A 27,192-nucleotide genomic window follows, 5' to 3' on the forward strand; every position below is an offset into this window, starting at 1 on the left:
GGGCCAATGTCTATAATGCTCCAGTCTGAGGCAAGATTCTGGTGACTCTAGAGAGAAGGAAGAGCATGTTTCCACCCTTAGGAGGCCCAGTGTGCTGGTGGAGGGAGCCCTTCCTGTACCCCCCAATAAGACTGTCCATTTTTTCCACTTTTGCTCAATGTGGGCTGGATTTGTCATCCCCAAGTGAGTTTCCAAGACTCAGCCTGCCACTTCCCAGGCCTCCCGAGTCTCACTCCATTGGTATGGAAGATGTTTAAGAACATCTGCAGAGAAACTGGGCCTGAGCATAGCTTCCCTGAGGCCCCGAGGCCTGAGGACCCCATCTCCAAGGAGGGTTGGAGAGGTCTGGGATGAATCAGGACGGGGTTCCTGGGAACAGAACAGGCAGCTCCTTGGCCGTGGATGGTGGGGGAGCACTGGCTAGAGGTGTGGAGGGTGTGTCGCAGGGCTACTGGGTTGGGAGGTCTGAGCCTGTTCTGGTTGGCCGGCCCTCTTGGAAATTCAGGGAATTTCCAAGGCGCGAGCTGGGGGGTGGGGGGTCCAGTGGGGAGGGACATAGCTTGAGTCCTGCTGGGTGGGGAGAGCAGGCTTCTCCTGTCCTGTCCTAATCCCTCCTGCTACTGGGAGACACAGTTGTGCAGGTGGGAAGCAGCAGTGCCAGGGTGTGCGGGTGTTCACTGTGCATGAGTGTGAGTGAGAATTCACATTTCTGTTCACATGTTCACACGTGCCGCCATTGCTGTGCCCTGAAGTCTGTAGTGCTATAGCCTGACGCTGGGTGTGTCCATGCCAGACTCTGTGTCTCAGTGCACGTGCGCATCGGTGTACATGTGAGAACACTCATGCCTGACACTGTGTGCATGGGCATCCATGTTTGCATGAGTGTCTGAGCAACTGTGTGTACAAGTCTGTGACTCTGTGTCTGTGTGTGTCTGTAAATGACTTTGGGTGTCTGAAGGGCTGTGAGTGCCTGTGAGTAACTTAGCACACACGAGTGTCTGTGTGTGTGTAACTGTGTATGCAGGTATCCATGTCTGTGTTTGTGTGTGTGAGTTGTTCTGTGTGTACCCAAGAATCCGTAGCTCTGTGGGTTTCCCACCCTGAAGAGCAAATCTGAATCCCTGTCACAGTCTTTCTGTCAGGCTGCTCTATCCCCTGTCCCAACTTCATGCCCCTCCTGTGCCCCTTCCCTTCCCTGAGGTTGAGGGCTCAGCATTTGAGAGGCCCTCAGACTCCCTGCCCCTAGTAAAACTCCATGGCTCTGCCTATCATGACTACTGGGCCCAGACTGGGGTGGAGGCTGCAGGGGGCACCCTCTTCAGGCTGACTCCCTCCCGAATCTCACCCATCCCAGTGCTACCCCACCCCTCGCCCTATACCCTCGGGCCGCACTGGCCTCCCTCTTATACAGCTCACCCCTTCTTTAAGAAACAGTCTCCCCTCTGAGACTTTGGGAGACAGGGAAGTCATGTCCTGAGCCCCCAAGGAGCCTACTTTGGGGTTGAGCACCCGAACCCCTAGAGTTGCCCTTGACCTAAGGCCTAAGTCAAGGTGAACCCAGGGAATGGGATCAATAGCTTGGCTGCCATCTTCTCCATCTTCCTAACGAGTGCCCTTTTTACACCCTGAGAGGTTTCTCCTTGAAAAACTTGGCGTGATAGCTCTTCTGGGCCCTTTTGCTGCCATAGTTGTCTCTGGGGCTGGTGCTAGCCATCAGGAGAAGGTGAGGTAACTAGGGACACTCCCAGGGTCTAGGGACAAGAGCAGGAAAAACAATAGAAGTTGGATCAGAAATCAAGGCCTGTGCTGAGTCTAAGATGACATTGGCCCAGAGAGGCCAAATATTGTCTCAGGGTCACACAGCACTTCACACACAGCCACCTGGAAAGGGGCTTTGAGGGCAAGAGGCCCCAGTGCTTCTGATACATTCATTCATACAATAGTCACTGTGCCAAGCCCTGTGCTAGAAACTGAGGACACAGCTGTCTCAGGCAAACTGTCCTCGTGTTGTTTCTGGCCTCATTGATCCCCTGAGCAATGGGGAGCTCATTACCGTAGCAATTCTTGAGTGCACGAATTCAGCTAGTATGAGACAGCCAAAGGCCCTTGCTACCTTCCTGGAAGCCATCAGTGTAGCGGTGCAGGTGCTCAGGATGGGAGGGTGCAGACCCCAGTCTCGGCAGCGCCCCATCCACCTGCCACAGCCCAGAATGTATGTGCAGGAGGGGCTAAGTTGCGAGGCTGCGTGCACAAACCTAACCTGGGCTGACAGGCCCTTCCTTCAAAGTGTGGCCTGGTCCGTGCTGCTTTATTGCCTGGCTAATGATGGTGATTAGGCCGACAGGTGCCACCTGCCTCCTGTCTGCCCTCCTGCCTCCTGAGGAGGATGGTTTCCAAACACCTGGGGCAGACTGCCCCCCAAGCTCTGCCACAGCAACCTCCATGGATGACCCCCTCAGCCCTCGGGTCAGCTTTTGTCTACTTCCTCCCCCAAGAAGACAGAGCCATCCCAGTCTTCACCCCTGGGACTGCTCTGTGACCTCAGTCCACATCTGGCCTTGTCCGAGTAGGTCTGAGGGGGAAATAGGGAGGTACAAAGGTGAGCTGAGAACAGTGAACGAGGCATGTGACCCCTGAGAAGCACACTCACCTCTTTCTTAGCCAGGGCTGGACTTTGGGTATCCAGGCAGGGTCCATAAAAAAGTGATAGCAGAGGGTCCATTTTGCTGATGAGCCTAGGGCTGCCGCCTAGAAACGCATTGCAATATGGGTATGGCACTGGCGGGGTCCCATCATTCTAGGATTGGCCCACTCCCAATGGGGGGGGCTGTAGCCTGGGGTATTGTGGGGGTCCTAACGTGGGCCTAGGTGGGAACTGTGATTTACGACTATGCTTCATAAATGAGGAATGCCAGCCTGGGGGCTGGGGTGGGGGTGGAGTCACTCGCCTGACACTCCTCACGCTGGATGTCTGACCTGTCCTGTCAAGATCCCCTGTCCCTGAGGACAGCCATGTTTTCCCCCATGCAGCAGCCCCCTCTAGGAATACTGGGACAGCCATGTGTCTCCCCCTACTCTCGAACCTCCAGCTCTAGGAATACTGGGTAGAGGCCCAGCCCAGGGGGAATCCAGAATTAAACCGTTTCTGGTTTCTTTCTTCACAATTCAGCTCTCTTTTTTTATTCGGCATGAAAGTGACGGTAAAGCTCTTTTTTTAACTCCCACTACACAGGAACACAGGAGGTAGCTGGATGAGACCCTTGGAAACTTCCACCTAGGTGAACTCGAAGCTCACATGCCACTGTCCACAACGAGAGAAACTTAGGAGTGATACAAAGATGAACTTCCAGCCAGAAAGCAATATTGAGCTCCCGGAATGGATGACGGGTGTGGTATCTCCCTTCCACATCCCACCCCACATTGCCAGGTACATAAATACTTTGGAGTTCAAGGTGGGAGGCAAGGGAGGGGTGGAGGTGAGGTGGAGAAGCAGAATGCTGCAGGGTGTTGTCTGGTCCTGGACTCTGAAGAACAGGCCCGTTTTGAACCTGTTCCTGTGAGTGTCACCTCTATCCTGTTGCTGCCGGCTGACACTCCTGCCGTTTTGGGTGAGGGTCCATTTTCTGGGCACTTAGCCGGCCTTTCCTGGTCTGGTGGGACTGGTTTTTCTAGCTGGAGGAAGGGTCGGTGAGGAATTGGCAGGGGCAGAGGTTTTTATGTAAATGCCCAGGGAGTGCTCTGGGAAAGAAGAGGCTGGTTTTCCCAAAGACACGCAGGGACTGGCAGCTCCCAATTAGCCAGGCTGGGTGATGTCAGTGCTGCTTTCCTGGGTGGCTGCGCCCACTCTGATTGACCTTGGCAGGGGTTCCTGGCCATTACCTTCTCCCTCGGGTGGGAGGGCTACCAAGGGGGTGCCATATAGGACAGAGGCCGGGTCCCTTCCCAATGTACTCCCCAACCTGGGGCCTGGACCATGCGGTGATCCAGCCCTGTAAAGTGCTGTGAAAAGCCATCCCAGACTCTGTTGAAGAAGACTTTAATGTGATTAGTGTTCAAACCCTCCCCCGAAACCCAAGAGGCTGGGCAGAGCTCAGTATGCTGGACTGGTCCTAGAATTGTTGCCATGGCAACTGCTGGTAGGCTCTGCTCCCCAGATTATCCCAACCCTCAGTTTCAATAGAGTGCAAGAGGGTCTGGTACCCACCACGCTGGGAAGACTAAGATGTGGGGTGCCAGAGAGGGTGTGTAATATTGTCTGTGAACTCACACACATGCGTTAAGCAAACACACCTAGGATCATGTGCACGCACACAAATCCCTCATCTCAGACATTCTCACATGACACACCAAACTCAGATACACACGTACATACATACATACACATTTTCTTTAGACACACATGTTGGAACACACGCCCACCTTTCTTACAGACATGCAGGAGGGTATATACACACATATATATTTCTCTCAATGTTTGGCTTGGACGCTGGGTGTCCCATTCCCACTCAGAGGAGTAGGAACGCATTGGGTCTTCCTGGTGTTGGGCAGATTATACCCTGGTCTAAAGATTAGACAGGGTGGTATTTGACTCGCTGGACACGCAGTGGGTTGAAGAGTTGGAGTGGGCCCAGGAGGGGAAGGTGTACAGGTTGAAGATGGGGAAGGCCCAGCTGTTGATAGCCAGCATGACGACCAGCACGCCGATGATGTTGAGCATGAATCCCGCCCGGGCCTGGTATGCAGAGAACCAGTGTGAGGGAGCAGCTGCTGAGCTGGGCCAGCACCCATCCCTTCAGTGTTCATAGGCGCTCAGGAGCTCTCCCGCAAGCAAAACTCTCCCTTGGGAGGTCCTCCCTTGGGTCCAAGCTGCAGCACTAAGCAATGCCCTTGTCTCTTGCTTTTTTCCCAATGCCAGGGAAAAGGGAAGCTCCACACGAGCTTCCAGGGCCCTGTGCCTTGTTCTCTCTGCGTCCATGACCCTGGGTGTGGCTGCCTGGCACCTTGTAACGTTCCCTAAGTTCCTCACCCCCTCCTCTCCCTCTCATATGACCAGGTGTGGCAGGTCCTGCAGATGCGCCAACGAGGGGTCGTGTCCCAACATTCCTGCTGTCCCTCACCCCAGACAGGTTCTATTCTCGAATCTGAGATCGAAGTGGCTTTGAAGCTACATGGTGGTCCACCAAGATGGAAGGACATAGCAGGAAGGAGTGATGAGGTATTCGAGAGCCCTGCCACTCACCATATCAGACACTCTGAGGCCTCCGAAAGAGAAGCTGATGGCGTTGGGTGGGGTGGCCACAGGCAGCATGAAGGCCAGGGAGGCAGACAGAGTGCAGGGGACCATGACATAGAGAGGGTGGAGGCAGATGCCCTGGGCCTGGAGAGGGAAAAAGTGGGCAGAGATGAAGGCAGTCCCCATCCCAGAGGGGAAGGTGTGGCCCCAATCCTCCTGCTTCCCTCTCTGAGGGATAATCCCCCTGCTCCCCCAACACGCACTCTGGCTCTGAACGCAACACTTCTACCAGGAGGACTGGGTACCCGGGACAGGCCCCTTGACCTCTCTGGAAGGCATGAGTGTGTGGGGTGTGGTGAGGAGAGGGGCCCATAAAACAGATCTCCAAGGGGCTCGGAGTGTCATCAAAGGCTGCGGGAACACGCCTGGGGAAGAGGGGCCTGGAGACGCTTCAGGGAGCAATTTTACCCCATCACCTCAGGAATGACCAGAACAGGGGAAGTAGGTGAGGCCACCAGTGAGCCCCATGAGGATACTGAAGGAGTGACATCACCAAGGATGGGTGAGTCTGGGTCCAGAGGGCCTTTGGGCCCAAATGGCTGGAAAACCAGGGGAAGGGGGGAGGAAGCCCAGAGGTCCTTTCTCTGAAACGAAAGGAGGTGCAATCATGTCACTCTGACCCACAGGCAGGGCTCCTGGGTGGGGGTAGGCAGGAGGGCTGCCTGGGGGAGGTGTGTCGTCAGGGCCAGCTCACTCACGATGGAGGCTAGGATGGGCAGGAAGAGTGAAGCAGTAGCCACGTTGCTGGTGCACTCAGTGAAGGCAGCGACCATGATGCAGAGGATAAGAACGATGGTGGAAGGTGACACGGACTGGAGTGGGGTCAGCTTGTTCCCCAGCCACTGTGACAGGCCCGATACCTGTGGGCAGAGGAAGGTGGTATGTGAGAGGCTGGGCAGCCTGGAGTCTTGGAATCTCATGCTGAGGCTCTGGAAAGTCCTATTTCCGTCCACAAATGTCTAGTCTTCAGAGTCAAGGGCTCAGGAGGGAAGATAAGACCCAGACAGAATCAAAGGGCCCCTCACCTGGTCTTCAAGAACAGCTGGGTGTGGGGAGAAGGGTCAGATGAGAAACTAGGAGAGCGGCAGGTCAAAGTAGTTTTTTGGGAAACTCCTCGGGGGCTCGGTAAGAGTAAGGACTTTGACCCCACTTCCTCCGGTCCTCCGACCTCTCTCAGGAGGTCCTTAGCCAACCTTAGCCTCTTCCCTGCCCTCTCCAGCCCAGGTCTTATGACAGTCCGAGGAGCGCAGAGATGGGCCCTGGTGGAAGCTGGGAAGAAGCTGACGGGAGGGTGGGTGCAGTCTATGGGATCAAAAGAGCTCCAAGGTCTTGCCCTGCCCACATCTGTAATACTAGATTGTGAGTCCCAGGAACTGGGATTTAATTTGATAATGCCACCCACTCAGCACCCAGAACAGTGCTTGGTATCGTTGATGAATGCTCGATGGATGAATTAACCTCGGACCCAGGAGGCCCAGCCTGACCCAGAGAAGCTGCCTCCTATCTGTGCAGTGAATGAGCTCAGCTGGAACCATGAAGCCCAGGGGTGCAGGTTCAGGGATTTCCCTCTTGGATAGAGGCTTTGGGGATGATGCCCTGGTCCTCAGAGCCTGGCTGCATGTGATCATGGCGCCTCCTGGTGGCTGCAGCGGGCTGACGGTGACAACACAATACCTCCTACTCTCAGGTGCTAAAGACATTTTGTTCTCTGGAAGGGGTGAGGGTGTGGAGTGGGGCAGGTGAGGGGTCACTGAGAATAGCCCCTGCTCACCAGAGAAGCCTGCCTTCCCTTTGGCTTTGAGAACCCGACTGGGGAAAGATATGTATGGCTTGTGTTTCTTCCTCCTCCCTCAGACGATCTAAGCTCTTTCTCCAGCTGCTGCAAAGGCCCTGCCACAGCGGGTTCCTAAGTGGGTATCAGGTCTTCCCTGTGTGGCTCAGAAGCAGAGCCCCTCTCTCCCTGCCACAGGGTCTCCCTCAAACAGGCTGGGGAAGGGGTAGGAGTCTCTCACCTCACAGCCCTTGGCCAGGGCAAAGCCCCCACCCAGCAGGAACACGATATTCCAGGGCATCTTCTCATTCACTGTCTTCCAGTTGAGAAGGGTAGGAGGGCCCTTCAGCTTTCCTGGTCTTTCTATTCCCCAAGCAGAGGAAGATGTGTCACCAAGAGCCAACAGGCCTTCCCTCCCTTCCACTTGGGGCCTCTTGTATGGGTCTCTATCAGAGCTTAATGAGTGCAAGAGGGGGTCCCCCAGTTCTGCAACATCCTGACTTTGTTCCTGAGTCCTAGTGTCCTTGACGACTTACCCTAACTTCTCACGGCTTTTTCTACTCCTTCCAAGTGTAGTTGAAGGCACATTTCACGCCAGAAAACAGGGTCTGCCTGGAGGCTTTTTCTTGCTCCAGTCCATGTACTTACCTGGGTCCTGAGTCAGCCCTGGGATCTTGGAGGGCATGATGAACATAATCATACCGACGAAGATGGCCACTGTCCCATCAGACACCAAGCTACAGGAGGGGCAGGGGGGTCAGGCATAGTGGCTCTGGGCTTCTCATGGACAGCAGGGTTAGGGGGTAAAGAAGAGCCCCTCCCACAGCGTGCCAGACTCTTCTAGCAAGTGTCTGCTTCCCGCCCCTCAGTACACTGGGGAATCTCTTCCTTCCTTCTTCCTTTAACCACGTGAGTTGCCAAAGATTTTTTCTCCCCCCAGAATGCTCACCTTTTTCCTTTAGCATCGGAAAAAGCCAATTTGCCCCAGCCGGGGTAAAAGCCCGGCTTCCGGGTGAACCAGAGCAGCACCAGAAGAACAAAAAGGACAGCGACAGCTTTTTCTGCAAAGGTCATAGGTCCCAGCTGCCTGTGCTCTCTTTGGATGACTTCGAGGCCTGCACGCCCTTGCTCCTGCATCTGTCCCTCAATGCCAAAGTTCCTCCTGAAGCTGCAGGTAGAGGGGAACGGACAGTTCAGGAGGGCCTCGCATCAGGCAGGGTTAGCAAGGGGCTCTGAGTGCCTGTGATGCAAAGGCTGAGGCCTGCAGAGGCCATCTCAGAGTTGCTACACAAAGGCCTTGGATCCACCCAAGCTTAGGGAAGAGGAGCAGAAGACTCAGTGGCGGGGAGGTGGGTCATGAGGCAGAGGCAAGGTGGGGGCTGGGGGACCAGGTTTCCGCCTGCTCCTTCTGACCCTGCAAGGGTTCTTTTGAGCTGAGCCCTCCTGTGCCCAGAGTGAGGAGGACCTAGAGGTCCAGACCCCTTGCCTTGTTCTGGCTTTGGCTCTCTGCTCCCCTCCTCCAAAGGCCTTTCAAGTAATCCTCCCCTCCCTCTACCAGCCTCTAGGCACCCTCTGCCAGCCTGAGCCCCATCCACATCATCCTCACAGGCACAGAAGGCTTTAGCCTACTTCCATAGGCTACTTACTTAACTCATGTTGACTTTTACTTTTCACAGGCAAATCTCAATTCCCCAGCTGGATGGTGAGTTTCTCAAGGGCAAAGACCATGCTTCACACATCTTTAAATTCCCCGTGGTGCCTGGCACTGGGCTGATCTCTTTGACTGCCATCTTACCTTTTACCGGTCCCTAACCTCGATCCATCCTCCTCATACCCATCAAACCATTTTTCCAAAGTACAGCAACTATGCTTAAACATTTCAATGGCTCCCCACTGCCCGGTCAGGAAAGGCAAATAAGCAATACCACAGTAGCACTCATATCACCACTCCTACCCTGTACTCATAGCAGACTTAACTAATTCATCCCAGACTACTCCTTCTGAGCCCCAGCAAGGGCTCAAGTGATTTTCAACTCAGAATTCTAGTGACTACCAGTAATCGAGGGTTCTTAGTAGGAATAAAACCTATTTACTCCTCGGCCTCAAGGACCAGGTGCAAACACTTTGGCGGCACACAACCACCTCCCAAATGCTTCCGCGCCTTCTTCTCTAGCTTCATCTCCTGATATCCCTTTTTGTTCTTCACGTTCCAGTCACAGAGGACTAGAGTTCCCCCAAACACATCGTATTCTTTCTTGCTTCTATGCCTTGGTACAAGGCGTTCGCCTCCTCCGGGGGCGGCCGGAACTGCTGCTCTCCTGGGCTGTGCTCCCACAGCACCCGGCTTTCCCTGTGTCACAGTCCCACCATGCCAGCGCCCATCAGATGATGAGCTCCAAAGACAGGGACCGTGCCGTCACGTCTTCTAGTGTTCTCAGTGCCTAGGGGCACAGCAAACGTGTGTGTTCAGTGTGCTCGGTGTGATCTCAAACACTTAGCGAAGGACTGCGGGGCGTAGGGAATGGTTCCCAGCCTGGGCTTCAGATCCGGTTTTCAATCCTGGCACTGACAAATATAGTTGTATACCATATGTCGAGCCTGAGTTCGTTATCTGCTAAAAGGGATGATAATACTCTCTACCCAGTAATTCCTTCATAGAGGGGGTCCAAGCATAACAAGGGGTCTTGGGAGGGAGAGGTCTTCTCACTTGGGTGGGGATTTTATTCTTTTCCACAATAACTACCTGGTTAACCAACCGAAAGCTCCAGAGGATAAGGTCAAGGACTGGGCTTCTCTCATCCATTCTGCCACTTACTTGAATCCCAAGAAGAGGATCTGAAGCCATATCCAGGTAAGCAGTAGAAAGATGACCGTGACTGGGAAGGCAAAGCCGAACCAGGAGGCAAAGTTCACCACGTTGACATTATTTGGGAAGAGCCTGAAGGAGGAAGTGGGCTGCTGTGTGACATTCCCTGACACCCACCAGGCCCCATTTCCCCGCAGTGAGAGTACAGTCCTCCAACCCCTCGGTTACTCACGAGTTGACCTGGCCTTGCAGCACCAGGTTGGGTCCGGTACCAGTCAGTGTGGCGAGGCCCCCAATGCTGGCTGAGTAGCACACACACAGGCTCATGCCCTGGGAAAATTTATACTTCTTTTGGATCCTATTTGTCTTTGATTCCAAAGAACCGGGTGGGAGAGGGTGGATCTGCCTGTTTTCTGGGAACAAGGAAGAGCTCAGGTGAGTAGTGGGCACCAGGTCAACTCCGGGAGCATGGCTGGAGCTCTGTGGCCTCTGAGGTATAGGCAGGGCACCTCATTAGCGAGCAGCCAGATCTGGGGTGCTGTGGGGGCAGAGGCTGCCTGTAGGCTTACAAGGGCCCAGCACCCCGGGAGTCACTTGTTGAGTTGACCTTCTGGCCTAACCTTTTTCCTGAGACAGGGAAACTGAGACATAGAGAAGGGCCAAATCCAAGAGGAAGAATGGAGCCTGGACCCCCGATGGCCCTCCCGGACTCCAGCTCCTGGCTCTTCAGGGTGACCCAGCATCTTGCTTTGCCCAGGACTGTGAGTTTTCCCAGCACATGGGACTCTGTTTTGAAATGAGGAAATCCTGGGAAAACTAGGATAAACTGGTCATGGCGCTTCTCGCCTTTGTCTTCTCTCTCCTGAGAGTGGACATCCCCTCAGACCCTCCCCAAGAGCCAAGGAGTTGGGACAGGGTCCAGTCTCATCTTTTTCACCATGTTTGGTCACTTTGTTCTTGTCACTTATTTCCTGGAGTCCAAAGGTGGGGTTATTTCTGCCTTCCTCAATGTCCCTGTCCCTGGATGACTTGCTCAGCTGCTGGAGGACAGCATGTGCTATGGGCATCATCATGGCTGTGGAGGCCGTGTTGCTGATCCACATGGACAGGAAGGCTGTGACCAACATGAAGCCCAGCATCAACCTACGGACAGACAGACAGTCCCACTGGTGTTCCAACATCCCGTCAGGGTCTAGATGCCCAGACACCACTGGCCCGTGGTGCTCCGGTCTTGATTTGTGGGAACTCACAGAGCTGGCCGCACCCCGATGATGAGGAGCACACGGAGGGCGATGCGTTTGTGCAGATTCCGATGCTCAACGGCAATGGCCACCAGCAGCCCCCCAAAGAACAGGACGTTGGTGTCATTGAAGTACTGGATGCAGACCTGGTGGGCAGGGACAACTGAGAGGCAGGAAGACCCTGGGGTCTTCCACTGTGTCCCTGGACTTACAGAGTGCAGTCACCGACTTTTCCACAGAGGTTGGACCTTGGGCTCTTGGAACCAAATGGAAATGGTCTTTGGATTACCTGCTATTTAATATTAACCAGGTTCCTCTCTTCCTGCCGAACTCATTCTTTCTCCCCTCGGGAATGACTAGGAGATAATCTAGCCTGATTCCACTCATGTTTACAGCCAGGGCCTGGGAGAAAGATAATTTAGTGCTGTTTGTAGAAACTAGAGCAGCGGTTCTCAGAGTGTGGTCCCTGGCCCAACAGCTTCACCAACCTGGAGCATGTAAGAAATGAAACGTTTAGGTTCTGCCCCAGGTCCACTGAATCAGAAATTCTGGGGTGGGCCCAACAATCTAAATTTTAACCAGCGCTCTAGTTTAAGAGTCACCGAAGCCAAGCTCTTTAGCTCACTTTCAAGGCCCCTTCCCCCCTGTCATCAGGCCTTTCCACCTCCCTGGCCTAAGCCTAATCATTCCCACTTTGAATTTACTCTCGACACGGTCCACACACTCGGCAATTCTACAATGTCTTCCCCCTTTGTCTTCTGGATGGTTCCTCCCGCAGTGATCTCTGGCCTTCCAAGTAGAGGCAGGGACCCTCTTCTGCGCCTGCCTGTGATGAGGCTTCCTGCGGCATCCAGGGGCAGACCCCACCAGCCCCGGGAGCCCTTCCTCATTGGACAGGGCAAACTTACCTCGGAGGACTTCATTATGCCCATCATGGGGAACAGGATGATGGGGAGGAGAGCGGTCACAGCCAGAGGCAAAGCCTCAGTGCACCAGAAGAACGCCATGAGGATGATGGTATAGGCACAGTAGGCTTCCTATGGGTGGGAGGGGAGTGGAGAAGCTGTTAGAAAGGGCAAGTCTGTATCCCGGAGTCATTTTGCCCCTTGCTCCCAGAGAAAATAGGTCATTTATAACAGTGTGGGGAGTGCCTGAGTCTAGTTGTATTTTTCAAGGGCCAAGGATTCAGATGAAAAGCCAAGGGTGGAGGAAACCATTGTTTACTGAGCCCTGGGAGCCAGATACTCTATGCACTTGGGTTATCTCATTGCATCCTGACAACAGTGGATCCCTTAAGGGTTAGAGGCTTGGACAGGCTTGATAAGGTCGTGTGACTGTACATGCTACAGAGTGGATTTTGACCCACATTTGTCTGGCTTTAAAATCTTTGTTTCATTCCCTGGACTCAGCCACTTGACCAAGAGCCAGGAAATCTAAAGGATTAAGGCATGCCCCAGAAATGAGGTCCAATTCCTGTATAGTCTTCATGCCCACAGTGAATCATTTGAGTCCAGGGTGTGTCTTTGGGGTTCAGGAATATATTGCAGTGAGAGTACTTTAGTTACCTAGATTTTTAAGTGCACATGTGCACACACACATACTGTTACATTGTAGGAGAGCAGGTTATTCAAATAAGGACACTAAAATTTCTGTTCTTACTGAAAATGCAATATGGATTTCAGCTAAGCTCTGTCCGAGCAGATGTTGAACCACAGGGAGACAATTTTTACAGCTAAGTCCCCTTGGGTCCTGGGAGGCATTTGTGCTTTTGACTCTAACTTACTAGTTGTTTGACCCTTGAGATGTATTTACCCCTCATAGCACTCAGCATAAAATTCTCACTCCTTCTCTCAGCCTTGTAGTGCTGACATTGGCTGACCTCTGTCTACCTCTCTAAAATAAACTTAAGCCATCTTCTCTTCACCTAGGCCTCCATGTCACAGTGGCTGTATTTCTACCTCCACCTTACCAAGCTCAGGCCTGGCTTTGGGCGTTTGCACTATGTGATCTGCCTGGATGGCTCTTTCCCCAGAGCTGTGCTTGGCTGGCTCTTATTTGCTATTCAGATCTTAGCGTTAATATCACCACCCAGGAGGCCTTCTCTGACCACTCTATCTAGAGCAGCCTCTCTTTAAGCCACAGTCACAGACCACTATATGGTTTTCACGGTATGGACAGTATATTCTTTTTGTGTGTCTCTCCACCAACACCACCCCCTGCACCTAAATAGTGCCTGTCACATAGTTCATGTCCCTTAAGTAGTAAAGGAATGGATGGATGAATAAATGACTGTAGGTTTTCTGGCAAACTGATGAAGCTTCTTCACAGACTGGTAGTAGGGTTGGGGAGCAATGAGAAGGCCTCAGGACCCATTGTCCCCCAAGTGCCGGGTCCACCGGAAAATGATGAGCATTTCGAGGATTCTCAAACACACCCAACTAGGTCCAGTCCCTACACCTTTGCTCCTGTAGGCCCTTCACCTGGCCGTCCCTCTGCGGATGCCTCTGACTATTGGAATCTCACTCAGCCTTCAAGGTCCAACTCAAATTCCATCTGCTGTGAATTCTCCTTTGACTTGGCTGGAAGAATTTTCTCCCTCCTCTGAGCTTCTGCGGGCTTCTGGCTATACCTCTTAAACGCATATTCCTCTACACTGAGAGTACCTCGAGGACAAAGCATCTGTATTCTTTTTCGGTAACCCCAGAACAGAGCAAGAACTCAATAGACATCCCAGACTGCACAACAGCGCAAGGATTGGCTGACAGCTGGATGGATATGAGGGTAGATGGCTCAAGACGTAACTCACAACAGGAATAGCCTGAGGCAGAGACCCTGAGACCAGGTTCCAGTCAAGACTTTGCCTTTTTCCATTTGAGAGTTTAGTCAGATTCCTTTACCACTTTGGGTCTGAATTCACATGTCTGTAAAATGAAGGCAGTAGTTGTAACCTCGTAGTAACTCAAATGCTACTGTGAGAAACAAATGGGTTAGTGGTTTGAAGTGCTTGCTACAATGACTAGCACATAAAAAAGTACTCAATACATGTCAACTATTATCATATGGACACAGGTCTGAGTGTAGTCTGAACTTCTCCTTCCCACTTCGGGGGCCAGGGGCATGGAGGTAAGCTCGGGGACTCATCAGAGAAAGCAGGAACTGAGCAGAAATTTAGAACAGGGCCCTTTTTGCCCATATTATTATCTTCATTCATTCATTCATTCATTTCACGGGTATTTGTTGAGCACCTACTATGTGTCAGGCACTGGGGATTCTGCATGGAAAAAGACAAAGTCTCTTGTCCTCATAGAGCCTATATTCTAGTATAGGGAGTAAGAGAACACATAGAAAACAAACACATCAATTCAGATAGTAAAAGCCCTGTAAACAGGGGTGGTCAGAGGAGGTGGATTTAAGCAGAAACCTAAGGAATGAGAAGGGGGCATCTGGCGGAAGAACATTCCAGGCAGGGAGATGAACAATCCAGGGAGCAGAGAGAAAGCTGGTGGGGCTGGAGCAGAGTAGACTGGAGGTAGCATGTGGGGCCTGGAGACTGAGGGGTCTGCAGGGCTGGAGCCCCAGGGACTCGTGGATGCCTTAATAGGTTTGGATTTTAAGTTGATGGGAAGCCTGTGTGGGGTTTTAAGCAGGGTAGTGACGTGATCTTATGTTTTAGAAGGACCAGGTGGATGGGCGAAGAATGGTGTGGGGAGGAATAAGGGACAGGCAAGAAGGGATGGTGGCCTAGATGAGAATGAAGGCGGTTGAAAGTGATCGCATCCAGGGTATTTTTGGGATTCCTCAACACGACCTGCTGGTGGCGTGCTTTGGAAATGACAGGTAGAAAGGAATCAAGAATGGCTCCGAGGTAGAAGGTTGAACCGCATATTGATGAATAGGACTGCAGGAAGGGCCGACTGGAACAGATGGGCGATGAGGGTTTTGTTTTGGACATGTCAAAGTATGTGCTGCTTACAAGGAAATATTCGGGAGGGAGCATCCAGTGTTAATCAGATAATAAAAGTTTCGAAGTTAGGGCTGGAGTTACAGATTGGAGAATCCTCTGCATGGAGATGTTTTCTAAAGCAGGAGGCAGAACAAGATCACCTGGGGGAGAGTAAGTGAATAGGGAGGAGGAGCCAGGAAAAGTGGCTGAGGGAGCAGGTGTCAGCCTCCCTTTGGCTCTACTGGTGTCACCGAAAGCCAAGGAAGACAGCAAGGCAAAGAGGGGGCGGTGAGGGTGACAAATGCTGCTGAGGGGTTGAGGAAGTTAAGCGCTGACCAGGGGCTTGATAACATGGAAGCTGGCGGGGACTCAACGAAAGCCCTCTGGGCGGGTAGAGTCTTGGAGCCTGGACTTGTCTAAGGAGAGACATGGGCAGTGTAGACAGTCCTTGAGACCTTCTGTGGGAGAGAGAGCAGGGGAAGGATGCACATGTGGAGGAGATGTGGGATCAAAGGAGAGTCCGTTTGTTTTTTAAGATGGGAGATAGTCAGCATGTCTGTACGCCAATGGGAGAGTTCAGGCAGAGAGGGGGCACTTGATGCGGGAGAGAGAGAAGGTAATAGGAGCAAACTCCTTGAGAGGGGCTTGTATCCAGCGCCCCGCTGGACAATTTGACCTCCATAGATTGGACTGGGGACACTTCATCTGAGTCAGGACAGGAGAGGCAGTGTCTGTGGGCAGAGAAGGCAGCAGAGCTGGGTGCAGCACACCGAACACAGAGGCTCCTGACACATTGCTTCCAGTACCGACCCTGCTTTCCTGTGTAATCTTGGGCAAGTGACTGAAGCTTTCTGGGCTGTGCTTTCCTGAGGGGTAAAATGAGAATCACAGTCCCTGTCTGTCCTCCTTCCCAGGGTTAACACATATGGCCCAGCTTCTCTGAAAAGCCATCTGATGAGAGATGCTACTGGCTTTGGCCTGAGTGAGATGAGGGTCATCTCAGAGGTCAGCCAGGCCTTGTCATTTAGCAGGTGTCGGGTTGCCGGGGGCTGTGCCTTTATATGCCCAGTCTGTCACCCCTTTGGGACACCATGAACAAAAACCTGCCTCAGTTTCCCTACTTTCTACCTGTGTGACCTGCCAGAAGGAGATTTACTGTGAAACTTGAGCTTCCAGGCCCTCCTCCTTGACTGACGCCCAAGCTCTGTGCTAAAACGGTTCATAATTTTGTGTTCTGCTTACAAGAGGAGCCTAAAACGTATACTATCTGAGCTCCACAAAACCAAATCTAGCCTGGGATGTCAGGTAAGTGACTTAACCTTACTTTCCCCATCAGTAAAATGGAACAGTCAGACCTGACTTGTAAGGTGGGAGAAAGGATTACTGGGTACGTGGTACAGGGTATGAGGTAGGAGCTCCAACTAATGGGAGCTGAAGTTATGACTCCTGTTGCTATAGTAGGGGTGGGGCAGGAGGCAGTGGTGTGTGTGGTGCCCACTGGCAGGGTCCACTGTCCAGGTCCCGCAGCAGACTTAGGCCTCATCATAGGTGAGCACCTTTTCTTTCTGTTTATACTCTTATTTATTTATTCTTATCTTTTTTTAGGCAAAGCAACCCTTGGTTGTCCTCACAGATTGCAAGGACCTTGTCAACTTACAATCTCTTATTTTTATTTTTAAAATTTTTTTATGCCTACAGCACCTGCTCTTCCTAGGTGGTCTCCCATCCATCCAACCTGACCTGACCCTGCTTAGCTTCCGAGATCAGACGGGATCGGTCTTGTACAGGGTAGCATGGTCATAGTTTTTGTTTATACTTTTAAAGGCACTAATTGTCTTAAGCTAGCTTCATCCTACTCCCCTTTTATCTCTCGCCAGCAGCTTGCCCTATCATGCTCCACTGAGCCCAGTCCAGGGAAGGCGGCCACATAGTAAGCAGCCCCATCTGCTTCCACCTGTACCTCTCTTACAGAACTGGCTCCTGGACTCCGAAGGCAGTAGATTTCAAGTGCACCTAAGCAATTTGCATTGGGCTCCTATTAGTGGGTGCTGAGCAAAAGCTTCCCTTGATAACTTAACCCTCAGTCCTCTGGAGGACCAGGAGATTAGAGCCTCGCTTCCAGGGTAGGAGGCATGAGTAGGTTATGCTGGTCCTAAAGATTCCAAGCCTTGGCCCATACGGTTCCTCTCCTGCCCCCTTGGAGTTTATCTGCACCCAGAACCCCAAGTACTTACCTTGGTAGCAACTAGGATGGGCAGAGGAAGCAGAAGAATAGGCAGGGCGAAGACAATCAGGTAGGAGCGATAGGCCCACAGGACCTGCCAGCAAGTGGCCATGGTGTAGAAGGCTGAGGGAGTCTCAGGGATCCAGGGAACTGAAGGACAGACTGGAGCAGGTAGGCGGCAGGGCAGGCTTATATCAAGCCAGTGGAGTGTTAACCATTGACTCGCCCTGGCAATCAGTGTTTTTTTGGAGTCTAGAGTGAGAATAAAGAGGACAGACCTGCAAGAGATATAAAGACCAGGAAGACTTTATAAATGAAAGGAGGAGGGTGAGATTAAGGAGTAAAGGCTTCAGGTTCTTTCAAGAAGGTAAGCCCAGAGTTAACGCTTTCTGTGCATGGAGGCTGCTGACAGCTGCTGCAGGAGGAGCTGGAGAAGGAAGGGTGCCTGGGAAGCCCCACAGCCAGCCTCCATAGGGCAAGACCCCAAACCACCTCCCCAGCCTAGCCACTCCTCCCTCCTTTAATTCCCCAAAGCCAGGTTCTCTGTGAGTTGTTTATACAGGGACCTGGGTAGTGCAACCCTAACGCCAGAGAGGCCTGGCCCTCTAGGTGTTCCCAGTCTAAGATTTCGGGCAGCTAAAGCCTGAAGCAAGCCCTCCTCTTCCTTCCAGGTATCTGGGAAACTACAAAGCCACCAACCAGCCCTGACTATTTCTTATTTACTTTGTGCTGCTGATCCACTGACTACCCCTCTCAGAATAGCCACTCATTCGGCTATAATATCTTCCTATTATGAGGCTCGAATTTGACAACTTACAGTATGTTGAGCCTCGATGTGTGTTAGGTACGTAGGAAAGGTTAGTTAGTTAGTTAGTTAGTTAGTTAGTTAGTTAGTTTTGTTTTGTTTCATTTTAGGTTCTTCTTCAACTACCATGGAAGACCGGCAATAATTGTGTCATATTTTAAAAACAATCTCTTCGTTTATTCATCATCCACCCATTCCTTCACTCATCCATCCATCCTTCATCCATCCATCCATCCATCCATCCATCCATCCATCCATCCATCTACCAAACAAGCATTTGGCACTAATTATATATTGATCCCTGTGCTCAGTGCTAAGGATGCAGAGATTAAAATGCTGCATTTAGTACATGCTGGTTTGTGCACAATTACATTTACTCAGCACAGCCACACCATGAGTTAGGTGTTATTATTCCATTTTAAAGATGGGCAAACTGAGGCCCCAGGACACAGAGCCAGCCAGAATTTGGACACAATCTTGTTTAACATAAGGAATACATCCTGCGAAATAAGTTAGGCAATACCGTCATTGTGCAGACATTATAGATGTATGTACACAAACCTAGAGTGTTAGGCCTACTACACACCTAGGCTGTATGGTACAGCCTATTGCTCCTAGGCTACAAGCTTAAACGGCATGTTACTGTACTGAATACTGTAGGCAGTTATAATGCACTGCACTGGGACATCGTGATGGCCCTGGAGTCACCAGGTGAAAGGAATTTTTCAACTCCATTACAAACTATGGGCCCACTGTCGTATATGCAGTCTGTCATTGACGGAGGCATCATTCAGCTGCACACGACTGTATGCTTATGAGTGCCCTGGGGAGGTCCAGATCAGTACAGGAGCTCCAGGTGAAAGAAGAGTACTAGGAGTACTGAGGAAGGCTCCTGAAGCAGGTGGCAACTAAGCTAAGGCTTGAAAGTTGAGTCTAATTTGGCTATAGGTGACAGAGGAAAGATCACAAGCAGGGCAGAGTCAGCTAAGCCTGGAGGGTGGTTATGTGCGTGTGTGCGTGTGTGCGTGTGTCTGTATTGAAGGGAAAGAATTGCTGCTTGTCTGTCTAGCCAGAGCCTCTGTCTCTTGGTACCCTCCCCCATCCCTACCCCATACTGCACACAGCAGAAGCTCAATCTATATTTCTGTTGATTACCAGAGTGTGGTGATCTGTGTGTGCCCGGATAAGAAGGCAGAGCATTAGGGAGAATGTTTCGGGAAGTAAACACAGCCTGGGGAAAGATGTGGAAGTGCGGCGAAGCTTCGAGAACAGAAGGTTCTGTGTGGTTGAAATATGAGTTTGTGGGGGCAGGATTGACAGCTGATAACCACGTTTTCAGGGTGTACGACAGCATAACCTCAGCCGTTGCACCAGTGAGATACTCCTGGAGTCAGTGAGGTCTGTATGAGACGGACACTCGATGCCTTCTGCAGGGTGGGCAGAGGCTATGGATGGATCTAGGTGGCAGGACTCCTGGAGCCAGGCTGGGTGGCAAGCCGCAGCGAGGGAGGACAGACTGGCCCCCTCATGTCCCCTCTCAGGCTATGGCCTCTCTACTCCCGCGCAACCAGCCTGTTACTTTTTTAGGGCAAGGTGAAGAAGAGTCGGGAAGCACAATGATAGACAAAGGGTGTCAGGTACCCAGGATAATGCCCCAGTTCTGTCCCATCTTCCAGGAGGCCTCTCCCATAGCCCGAGACCCTGAAGGAGCCACAGGAGAGCAAGGCTACACCTCCCCCAGAACAACAACATCCTCTATTTGTGTAACGTGCATCTCAGTTTACCCAGCTCTCTACACCAACCCTGTGATGTAGGCTCAGAGTAGTAAAGTTACTTGCCCAGAGTCACATGGCTTGTGAGCAACTGAGAGAAAACTCAGATTCACTTCCAAGACTGTCCACGCTCTTTGCCTAGCCCTCCCCGCCATGGGCCCTGTGATGGCAGTGGGACAAAACCTGGTGTTTCAAAATTAAATTGCCACTCTTTTAACGAGACACTCCACCCCAGCTGTGCATCGACATCCATCTCCATTCAAAGTCATAGACTCTTGGGACCCTTGCAGACTCTCTGGAAGGCTGCCTCATTCCCAGTAGCCACCTCATCAATGATTAATTCACACCAGAGGCAGTGTCCCTAGGCCAGCGGAAAGTCCAGTGCATCACAAGAATTTTCCCTGTGCCAGGCAGCCAAGAACCCACTCTGCCAGGTTTCGTTCAGTTCTCCAGTTTGCCCCACCCCTTTTCTTTCGATTAATTCTGCAAATAACTGTTCTTTTTTCATGGCTCCTAATAGACTGCCAACAACTCCTGTCAGGTGCTGAGGTTGTCCTTCTTCAGTCTTTTTGGGGGCCCTTCCTGAGACAGGTCTCTGCACTATCTCAAGGGAGAGCCATAATCAAAAAACCCTTATCTTGCCCTTTGACCATTGGTTTTCTAGAGAGGGCCACCTGAGAACAGCTGAGAAAGTCCTAAGGGGAGAAGAGATGGTCCCTGGCTTACAAGAAGTGCTTATTCTCAGAAGCAGGTAGTAGATAAGGTGAAGATAGAGCCAGGGCTGGGGCCTGAATGTGGCTTTTAGGAAGTTCGGACCTGGACATATGGGGCAGGCATTTAGACGGAGGTCCCTGAGGCAACTGGGGTTGAGTAGGCTTGGCCTGGGGCCCACAGGGTCATAACCCATGTGGTCCTGGAAAGATGGGGATGGCTGGACATAGCAGGGAGCACCAGGAATGATTTTAAGACCTGAGATGCCCAGTCTAGAGGAGAGAAGACAGGGCATGGGGACGGCCGTCAAATCCTGATTGAACAAGAGGGTAGGGATGTTCTCATGCACAGAGAGAGGACCACAGGTAGCAGAGCTTGGGAGGTGCACTGGGACTGTTTTCAAGGACACTCTGCCCCCATCCCATGATGAAAGATGAAAGAGATAACACGTTCTTCTTGGGTGACTCGCTTGCCCTGACACAGTAGAAAGAGGTGGAGTAGGAGGGTAGGCATCTTGCTCACAGCTTTGAGATTGCTGGATCTAGAATCTGACTCCAGGTCTGGACTGTCCCCCACCTGTCTTCCTTTGCGTCTCTAATTGAATCAAGTCATTTGTTCTTAGACATTCATATGCCCCCTCAGCACCTTGCAACGTGCTCAAAGGGGATTTAAACAGCCCGACAAGATCCCATCTTTGCCTGCCTCTTTTGCCTCAGCTCTCAACATTCCTCCCTCAACTCAGTTGTTTTCAAATTCTCACCTGGCCCTGCATTGTCTGAAATCTCCAAAAGGTGCCCATGCTCTTGATCTTCCTCGCCATACTCTCCCTGCCTCCCTCTCTCCTAATTAACTGTTGAAGTCTTATTTACCTTTCAAGTCTCAGCCTAAGACTGAACTTCCTTCATGAACTCTCATCACAGACTAAATTAGGTCCCCGACTAAGTGCCCTAGATGACTCCTATCATGGCAAATATCATGCTGCATTTCGTTCTCCTGATAACCCACCTATATCCCCCACCAGGCTTTAAATTCCATGAGGAGAGAGTCTGTCTGTCCTGTCCATATGTACCTCTTCAACCTGTTGAGCTGATACCCAACAAATATGGGGAGAATGGTTGGATGGATGGATGGAAGGATGGATGGGTGGATGGGGTGCCCATATGATAATTTATAAGGTTCATGCCTGAGAGCCAAGCCTTCTTTCCAGCATGTTCTGCAGCTGGTCCTCGGATCTTTAGATAGGAAGATGGGAGTCAGGGAAGAAGGCAAAGAAGTGTGTAGGTTTTTACCACCATCAATTTGTGAGAAGGAGACAGGGAGTGACACTTCCAGAGCTGACCTTGCCCATCTGCTCTGGCTGCTGGAGGCTGTGCAGGGATCCAGACAGTGTTCTGATGCTAAAAAGGACTTGGGCTCATTTAGATATGGTTGGCCCAAGAACCTGCATTACCAAATAGCAAATCTATCCCCTCTTCTTCCAAGTCTCCATGCACAGCATATTTATTTCAATTGTGATAAAATACACGTAACGTAAAATTTACCATCTCCATTATTTTTAAGTATACAGTTCAGTACTGTTCAGTATAATCTCATTGTTTTGCAACCCATCTCCAGAACTTTTTCATCTTGCAAAACTGAAACTCTATATTTATTAAATAATAACTCCCCAACTCCCCCTCCCTCCAGCTCTTGGCAACCACCTTTCTACTTTCTGTTTCTGTGTGTGACTACTTTCGATACCTCATATAAGTGGAATCGTATAGTATTTGCCTTTTCATGACTGACTTATTTCACTTAGCATAATATCCTCAGGCTCATTCATGTTATGGCATATGTCAGAATTCTCTTCCCTTTTAAGGCTGAATGATGTTCTATTGTTCGTACGTGCAACTTTTTGCTTATGCATTCATCTGTCACGAGATGCTTAAGTTGCTCCTACCTTTTGGCTATTATAACTTATGCTGCTATGAACATGGGTGTGCATATATTCCTTTTGGATAGATACTCCAAAGTGGGATTGCTGGAGCAAATGGTAATTCTATTTTTAGTTTGTTTTTGTGTGTGTGTGTGGAAACTCCATACTGTTTTTCATGATGGTTACATCATTTTGTATTTCCACCAATACTGCACAAGGGTTCCAATTTCCTCACATTCTCACCAACACGTGTTATTTTATATATATATCAGCCATTCTAATGGGTATAAAGTGATATTTCACTGTGGTTTTAATCTGCATTTTCCTAATGATTAATCAGCAACTTTTCATATGTTCCTTGACCATTGTCTATCTTCTTTTAAGAAATGTCTCTTGAAATCCTTTGACCAATGTAAAATCAAGTTATTTGGGGTTTGGTTGTTGTTGTTGAGTTGTAGGAGTTTTTGATATATTCTGGATATTAACCCTTTATCAGACATATGATTCACAAATATTTTTCTCTCATTCCACAGGCTGTCTTTTCACTCTGTTGATTGTGTCCTTAGATATAGATATCTAGCTCTTTTGAGGCCTCTCTGTTTTCTCATTTAAACGTTCCTTTGACATTTACTTCAATCTAATTTCACCTAAAAATGGGAGGAGATAGTTAGATTAATGCTCGTTTCCAATCTTTGGGCCACTGAACCTGATCCTATCCATTTAATATCCAACCATATAATCATTCATTCATTATCCATTCATTCAGCAAACACAGAGAGGCACAGAGTTTTAAAACCATAGGCCCAAAACAGTGTTGCTAGTGCTAAAGCACGAGATACCAAGCTTAGATTTAATACGTGATCTAATTACTGTTTCAGCCTCTCCCAGAAATGTCATCTTAATCAATCTGTCTGGAATTTTTTGGTCAACTTCAGTGAGGTAATCTGTCACATGGGTCCTCTCCATCACTCCCCACCCCAAAGAAAGAAGAGGCAATCTGCTTGATAAAAACCCTTGTCACCCCTTTCCCTTCAAAAGTCCTCGTGTTCTAAAAATAATCCTTTCTTTTCTTTTGTTAATACTCCCTTGCCCCATCTTTCTTCCTATAAAAACCTTCCATTTTCTATACCTCCTTGGAGCACCCTTCTAGTTGCTAGTTGAGAGCTGTCCACTACACGAATCCCTGAACAAAGCCAATTAGATCTTCAAATTTTCTCCGTTGAATTTTGTTCATTTACAGATCTGGAGGCAGTGTTGAGATGGAAATGAACTTAAGACAGGATCGGGGACAACAAGCACACAAGGATGTTGCCTGTAAAGCCCATTTTGAGTTCACTGTCTTTCTTGCCGTTTCTGAGGGCTGCGGATGAGCTCCGCTCTCTCTTGTGTTCAAGCTCTCAGTTTATGGGCTTGCCTTTACAGGGTGGGCGAGCTTGATCTGGCAGATGGTTATGTCTAGAGCAAGCTCCGAGCCTTTCAGACAATTCCCCAGGTGGAAAACTCCAGCCGTCAGCTCTGCCCCTCGATTCCATGTTGGGAACTGCTGCGAGTTTAGTCTGCAATTCCCCATTTGTTTGGAATCAGCCTCTGGTTTCCATGTTGAGCACTGCTGGTGGTAGCTGCAGTTCTCCATTTCCTTTTGGAATTGTCTGCAATCCCCATTCCTTGGGTTTTTCTCCTTTTTCCAATCCAAGGTTCCACAGGAATTTTTGGTGGTTACCAGCTGGGTTTGGACTGGAAACAACTTAAAAACTGAACTGGATCTAATTCAAGAACTGATTGGGTCCAAGATAGGACTGGGTCTGATTTGGGCTGTACTCGGTGTAGCAGGAGACCTCAGGTGAATATTAAGAGACAGGATCCTTTATAGTCAAAGAACTGAGTGTGCCGCCTTCTAGCATACCCACTATTTTATGCTCAAGAACTGTATGTAGTCCTTGAAGAAGCAGATATCTGCAGAGGAGGCAAAATCTTGCTGGACATAGCCTAGAGTTGACAATGGCCATTGCGAGGAAATTTCCGGTTAAACAAAATCATTTAAGAAGTCCACTAAAAAGTAGGAGTTTCCAAATTAAGCAACGAGAATGAGTTACTTATTTTCATTGGCATGCAGAAGCTTTCAAAAGCCTTCAAGATTCCAAAATAGCTTTATCAAAGGACTCATTACAGAAGGCTAATGAATTAAAGATTCAAGAGATCCCTAAGACAAAAGCCACATTGACTCCTATTGCTCTTGGCCCCTCACTTTTTCACCTGAGTTCTCATGTTTTACTAATTCTCTACACTGCTTTTCCACTCGAAAGTGACTAATAGATAGTTACCGTTTATAATAAAACTACTCAAGGTTTCAAATAAACCTCTTCAGGTATCCTTTACCCTTTTGTCAAAAACTAAAGGAAGGACAGTGATTAAAGAATTTTCTAAACCTAAGGAGAAACCTCAAAAGTTTTCTGAAGAATTTGTTAAATGTCTAGATCATCTATAAATAAGAAAGAAAAAAATCAAAACATTAATTCTTGAAAAAGTTTATCTACTTTTGGTTTCGCTTTGCAGAAAAACTAAAGATAAAATTGGGTCTGTTATTTATTACACGTTTCATGCCACCCTGAGAATTTTTTTTATGAAAAAGCCTGTTTCTAGAAATTATAAAAGGTATTTATAAGTTCGCCAAGCCACAGAATGCCAATATAAAAGACAGTTCATAATTGTTTACCTCCTAGTTTTCATTAGAAACGAAGGGTTAAAATGATAATACATGGAATGAAAGCTACTAGGAATAATAAGGAAACAAACAACTTTGAATGCAAGGAAAGTAGGATGAGTTTCCAGTAAAAGACGGTATAAGAAATGGAAACACATTTTTCTGAAGGAAAAGAAAATGATTTTGTTTTTTTTTCCTAAAGAGAGGAAAAGAGAAAAGAGGGAAAACACGACAAAATCTGAACATAAGAGAGAGAAGATATTAAACTAATTAGGCTCATCTAGTGTGACAAAAACCCTTGCCATCCCTTTCCCTTCAGAAGACCTCGTGGTCTAAAAAGAATCCTTTTTTAAAATCTGCTTAGTACTCTCTTGCCCCATTTTCCTTCCTATAAAACCCTTCCATTTGGTACACCCCCTTGGAGCACACGACTAGTTACTAGATGCCCAGTTCATGAATCGCTTAAGAAATCCAATTAGATCTTCACGCATAGTAGGTTGAATTTTGTTCTTCAACAGAATACAACAGACCTGGGGTCGAATTCTGACTTTGTAAACTTAGTACCTATGTGACCTTGGACAGAACAACCTCTCTAGTCTTCAGTTCTGTTTCTGTAAGCAGAGAAGAAATTGAAAATGTAGCTGGAAGGAAGGACCCGAACCTACCTTACAGAATCGTTGGAAGAAACAGAAATAGTGTGCAAAAGGCCGGTCCTGGGTGGGCGCTTAAATATTGGTAGCCATTGTTATTTCCTGGTGGCTAGCACTGGGTGAATGCGGCCCTTCTCTAGGGTTCCTCGAGTCTCAGGATCAAGAAACCAATGCTCCCTGGGGGTTCGGCTTTAGTTTATTTGCCCAAGAGATCATTATTTGTTGGCAAATCCGAGCAGAACTTTGCCTGACCAAGCCTCTCCCCGTTGCGATAGTGAAAAGTTTCCCTCATGTCACATGTGCGACCTTGAGGACAGGGAGGCAAGGAGTGTGACTTGCCTGGAAAGGAAGCAAGTTGTCCCTTGTTTGTAGAGAGCAGAGCCTTTTGTAAAAGACCTTTCACTGATGACAGCAGGATTTAATCAGGTTGTCTTTGGTGGAGGAATGGTGATAAGGCTAACAGAAAGGACACAGTTTTGTTTGGATTATGGAACTCTCTGACCAGGAGAGCAATTGGAAGGCAGCCCTGAAGAGGAGGGAGGCCTTATCAGTCCTTCCTGGGACAAATGGGTCCTTCCCCTGGACAAACGGGACTTTCCCCTTCTGCGAAAGAACTCTTTGCTCCTTAACGTCTAGAAGCAGCTTCCAAGAGGAGGATAACAGAGGAGGGGCTGGGGTTCTGGACCCAACTTCCAATCCAAGTCCCATCCCTCACCAATGGTGACACCAGTTCTTCGAGTCTGAGTTGCTTCATCTCTAAATTGAATGCAAGATAAACGTACCAGGAGGGGTTGGTGTGGGAGGATATATGGCACACAGGAGGTCCTGAGGCAAAGGTCGGTTTCCTCTTTCTCCCTTTCCTCGTAAGTTTCTGCTTCCTACTCAGCTCTCAAACCTCCACACGTGTGGGCAAGTACCTCTCCTGGCTAAGTGTCTTCAGGGCACCTCTTCCCCCACAGGGCCTTGACTTCTGGAATATTTGTTATCATTCATTCATTCATTCATTCATTGAAGAAATGATTTAAATCCCCCCCACACCCTGTCTAACTCACCCTCTGGAAGAGTTTGACCGTCTCCATTTCCACTTTACGAAAACTCTTCTTGTCCCTCAAGACCATGTCACATGTGCTAGCGCCTTTGCCTGATGCTGTGGCCCATCTTGACAACACCATACCCAGAACCCTTTTAGGACATACCAGTTGCCTTGTTACTCAATGTTTGTTTATTTGTTGGTTTGTTTTAACATAAATGGTGCTTTTGGTAGTTACATTCATCCCTGGCATGCCCATATTAGACTGTGAGAACCTGGGAGGCAGAGTGGGTATATGATTTGCCCACCTCAGTTTGTAGTTCATTGTGT

The 27,192-nt window shown here is 49.6% G+C and overlaps 1 protein-coding gene and 1 long non-coding RNA gene across 2 annotated transcripts; one reads left to right on the forward strand and one right to left on the reverse strand.

The window, feature by feature from the left end:
- The first annotated feature begins 3,268 nt into the window (after positions 1-3,268).
- LOC118603961 lies at positions 3,269-6,765 on the forward strand. The gene is made up of 4 exons (XR_004951523.1): positions 3,269-3,427; positions 5,054-5,215; positions 5,715-5,795; positions 6,700-6,765. It is a non-coding gene; the product is annotated as an uncharacterized LOC118603961 (long non-coding RNA).
- On the reverse strand, positions 3,994-25,951 carry LOC107497424 (solute carrier family 13 member 2-like). Its single transcript, XM_036223452.1, has 13 exons — positions 25,848-25,951; positions 17,289-17,556; positions 12,020-12,148; positions 11,121-11,257; positions 10,808-11,013; positions 10,103-10,283; positions 9,880-10,002; positions 8,014-8,232; positions 7,713-7,801; positions 7,306-7,427; positions 5,992-6,153; positions 5,240-5,377; positions 3,994-4,732 (listed from the first exon to the last, which is right to left on the reverse strand). The coding sequence occupies exons 2-13, from the start codon at positions 17,388-17,390 to the stop codon at positions 4,562-4,564; spliced, it is 1,779 nt and encodes a 592-aa protein (XP_036079345.1). The 5' UTR covers positions 17,391-17,556; positions 25,848-25,951; the 3' UTR covers positions 3,994-4,561.
- Positions 25,952-27,192: the final 1,241 nt, after the last annotated feature.

The sequence above is a fragment of the Rousettus aegyptiacus genome, unplaced genomic scaffold (assembly GCF_014176215.1).
Source record: "Rousettus aegyptiacus isolate mRouAeg1 unplaced genomic scaffold, mRouAeg1.p scaffold_m13_p_6, whole genome shotgun sequence".
Taxonomy (NCBI): Eukaryota; Metazoa; Chordata; class Mammalia; order Chiroptera; family Pteropodidae; genus Rousettus; species Rousettus aegyptiacus.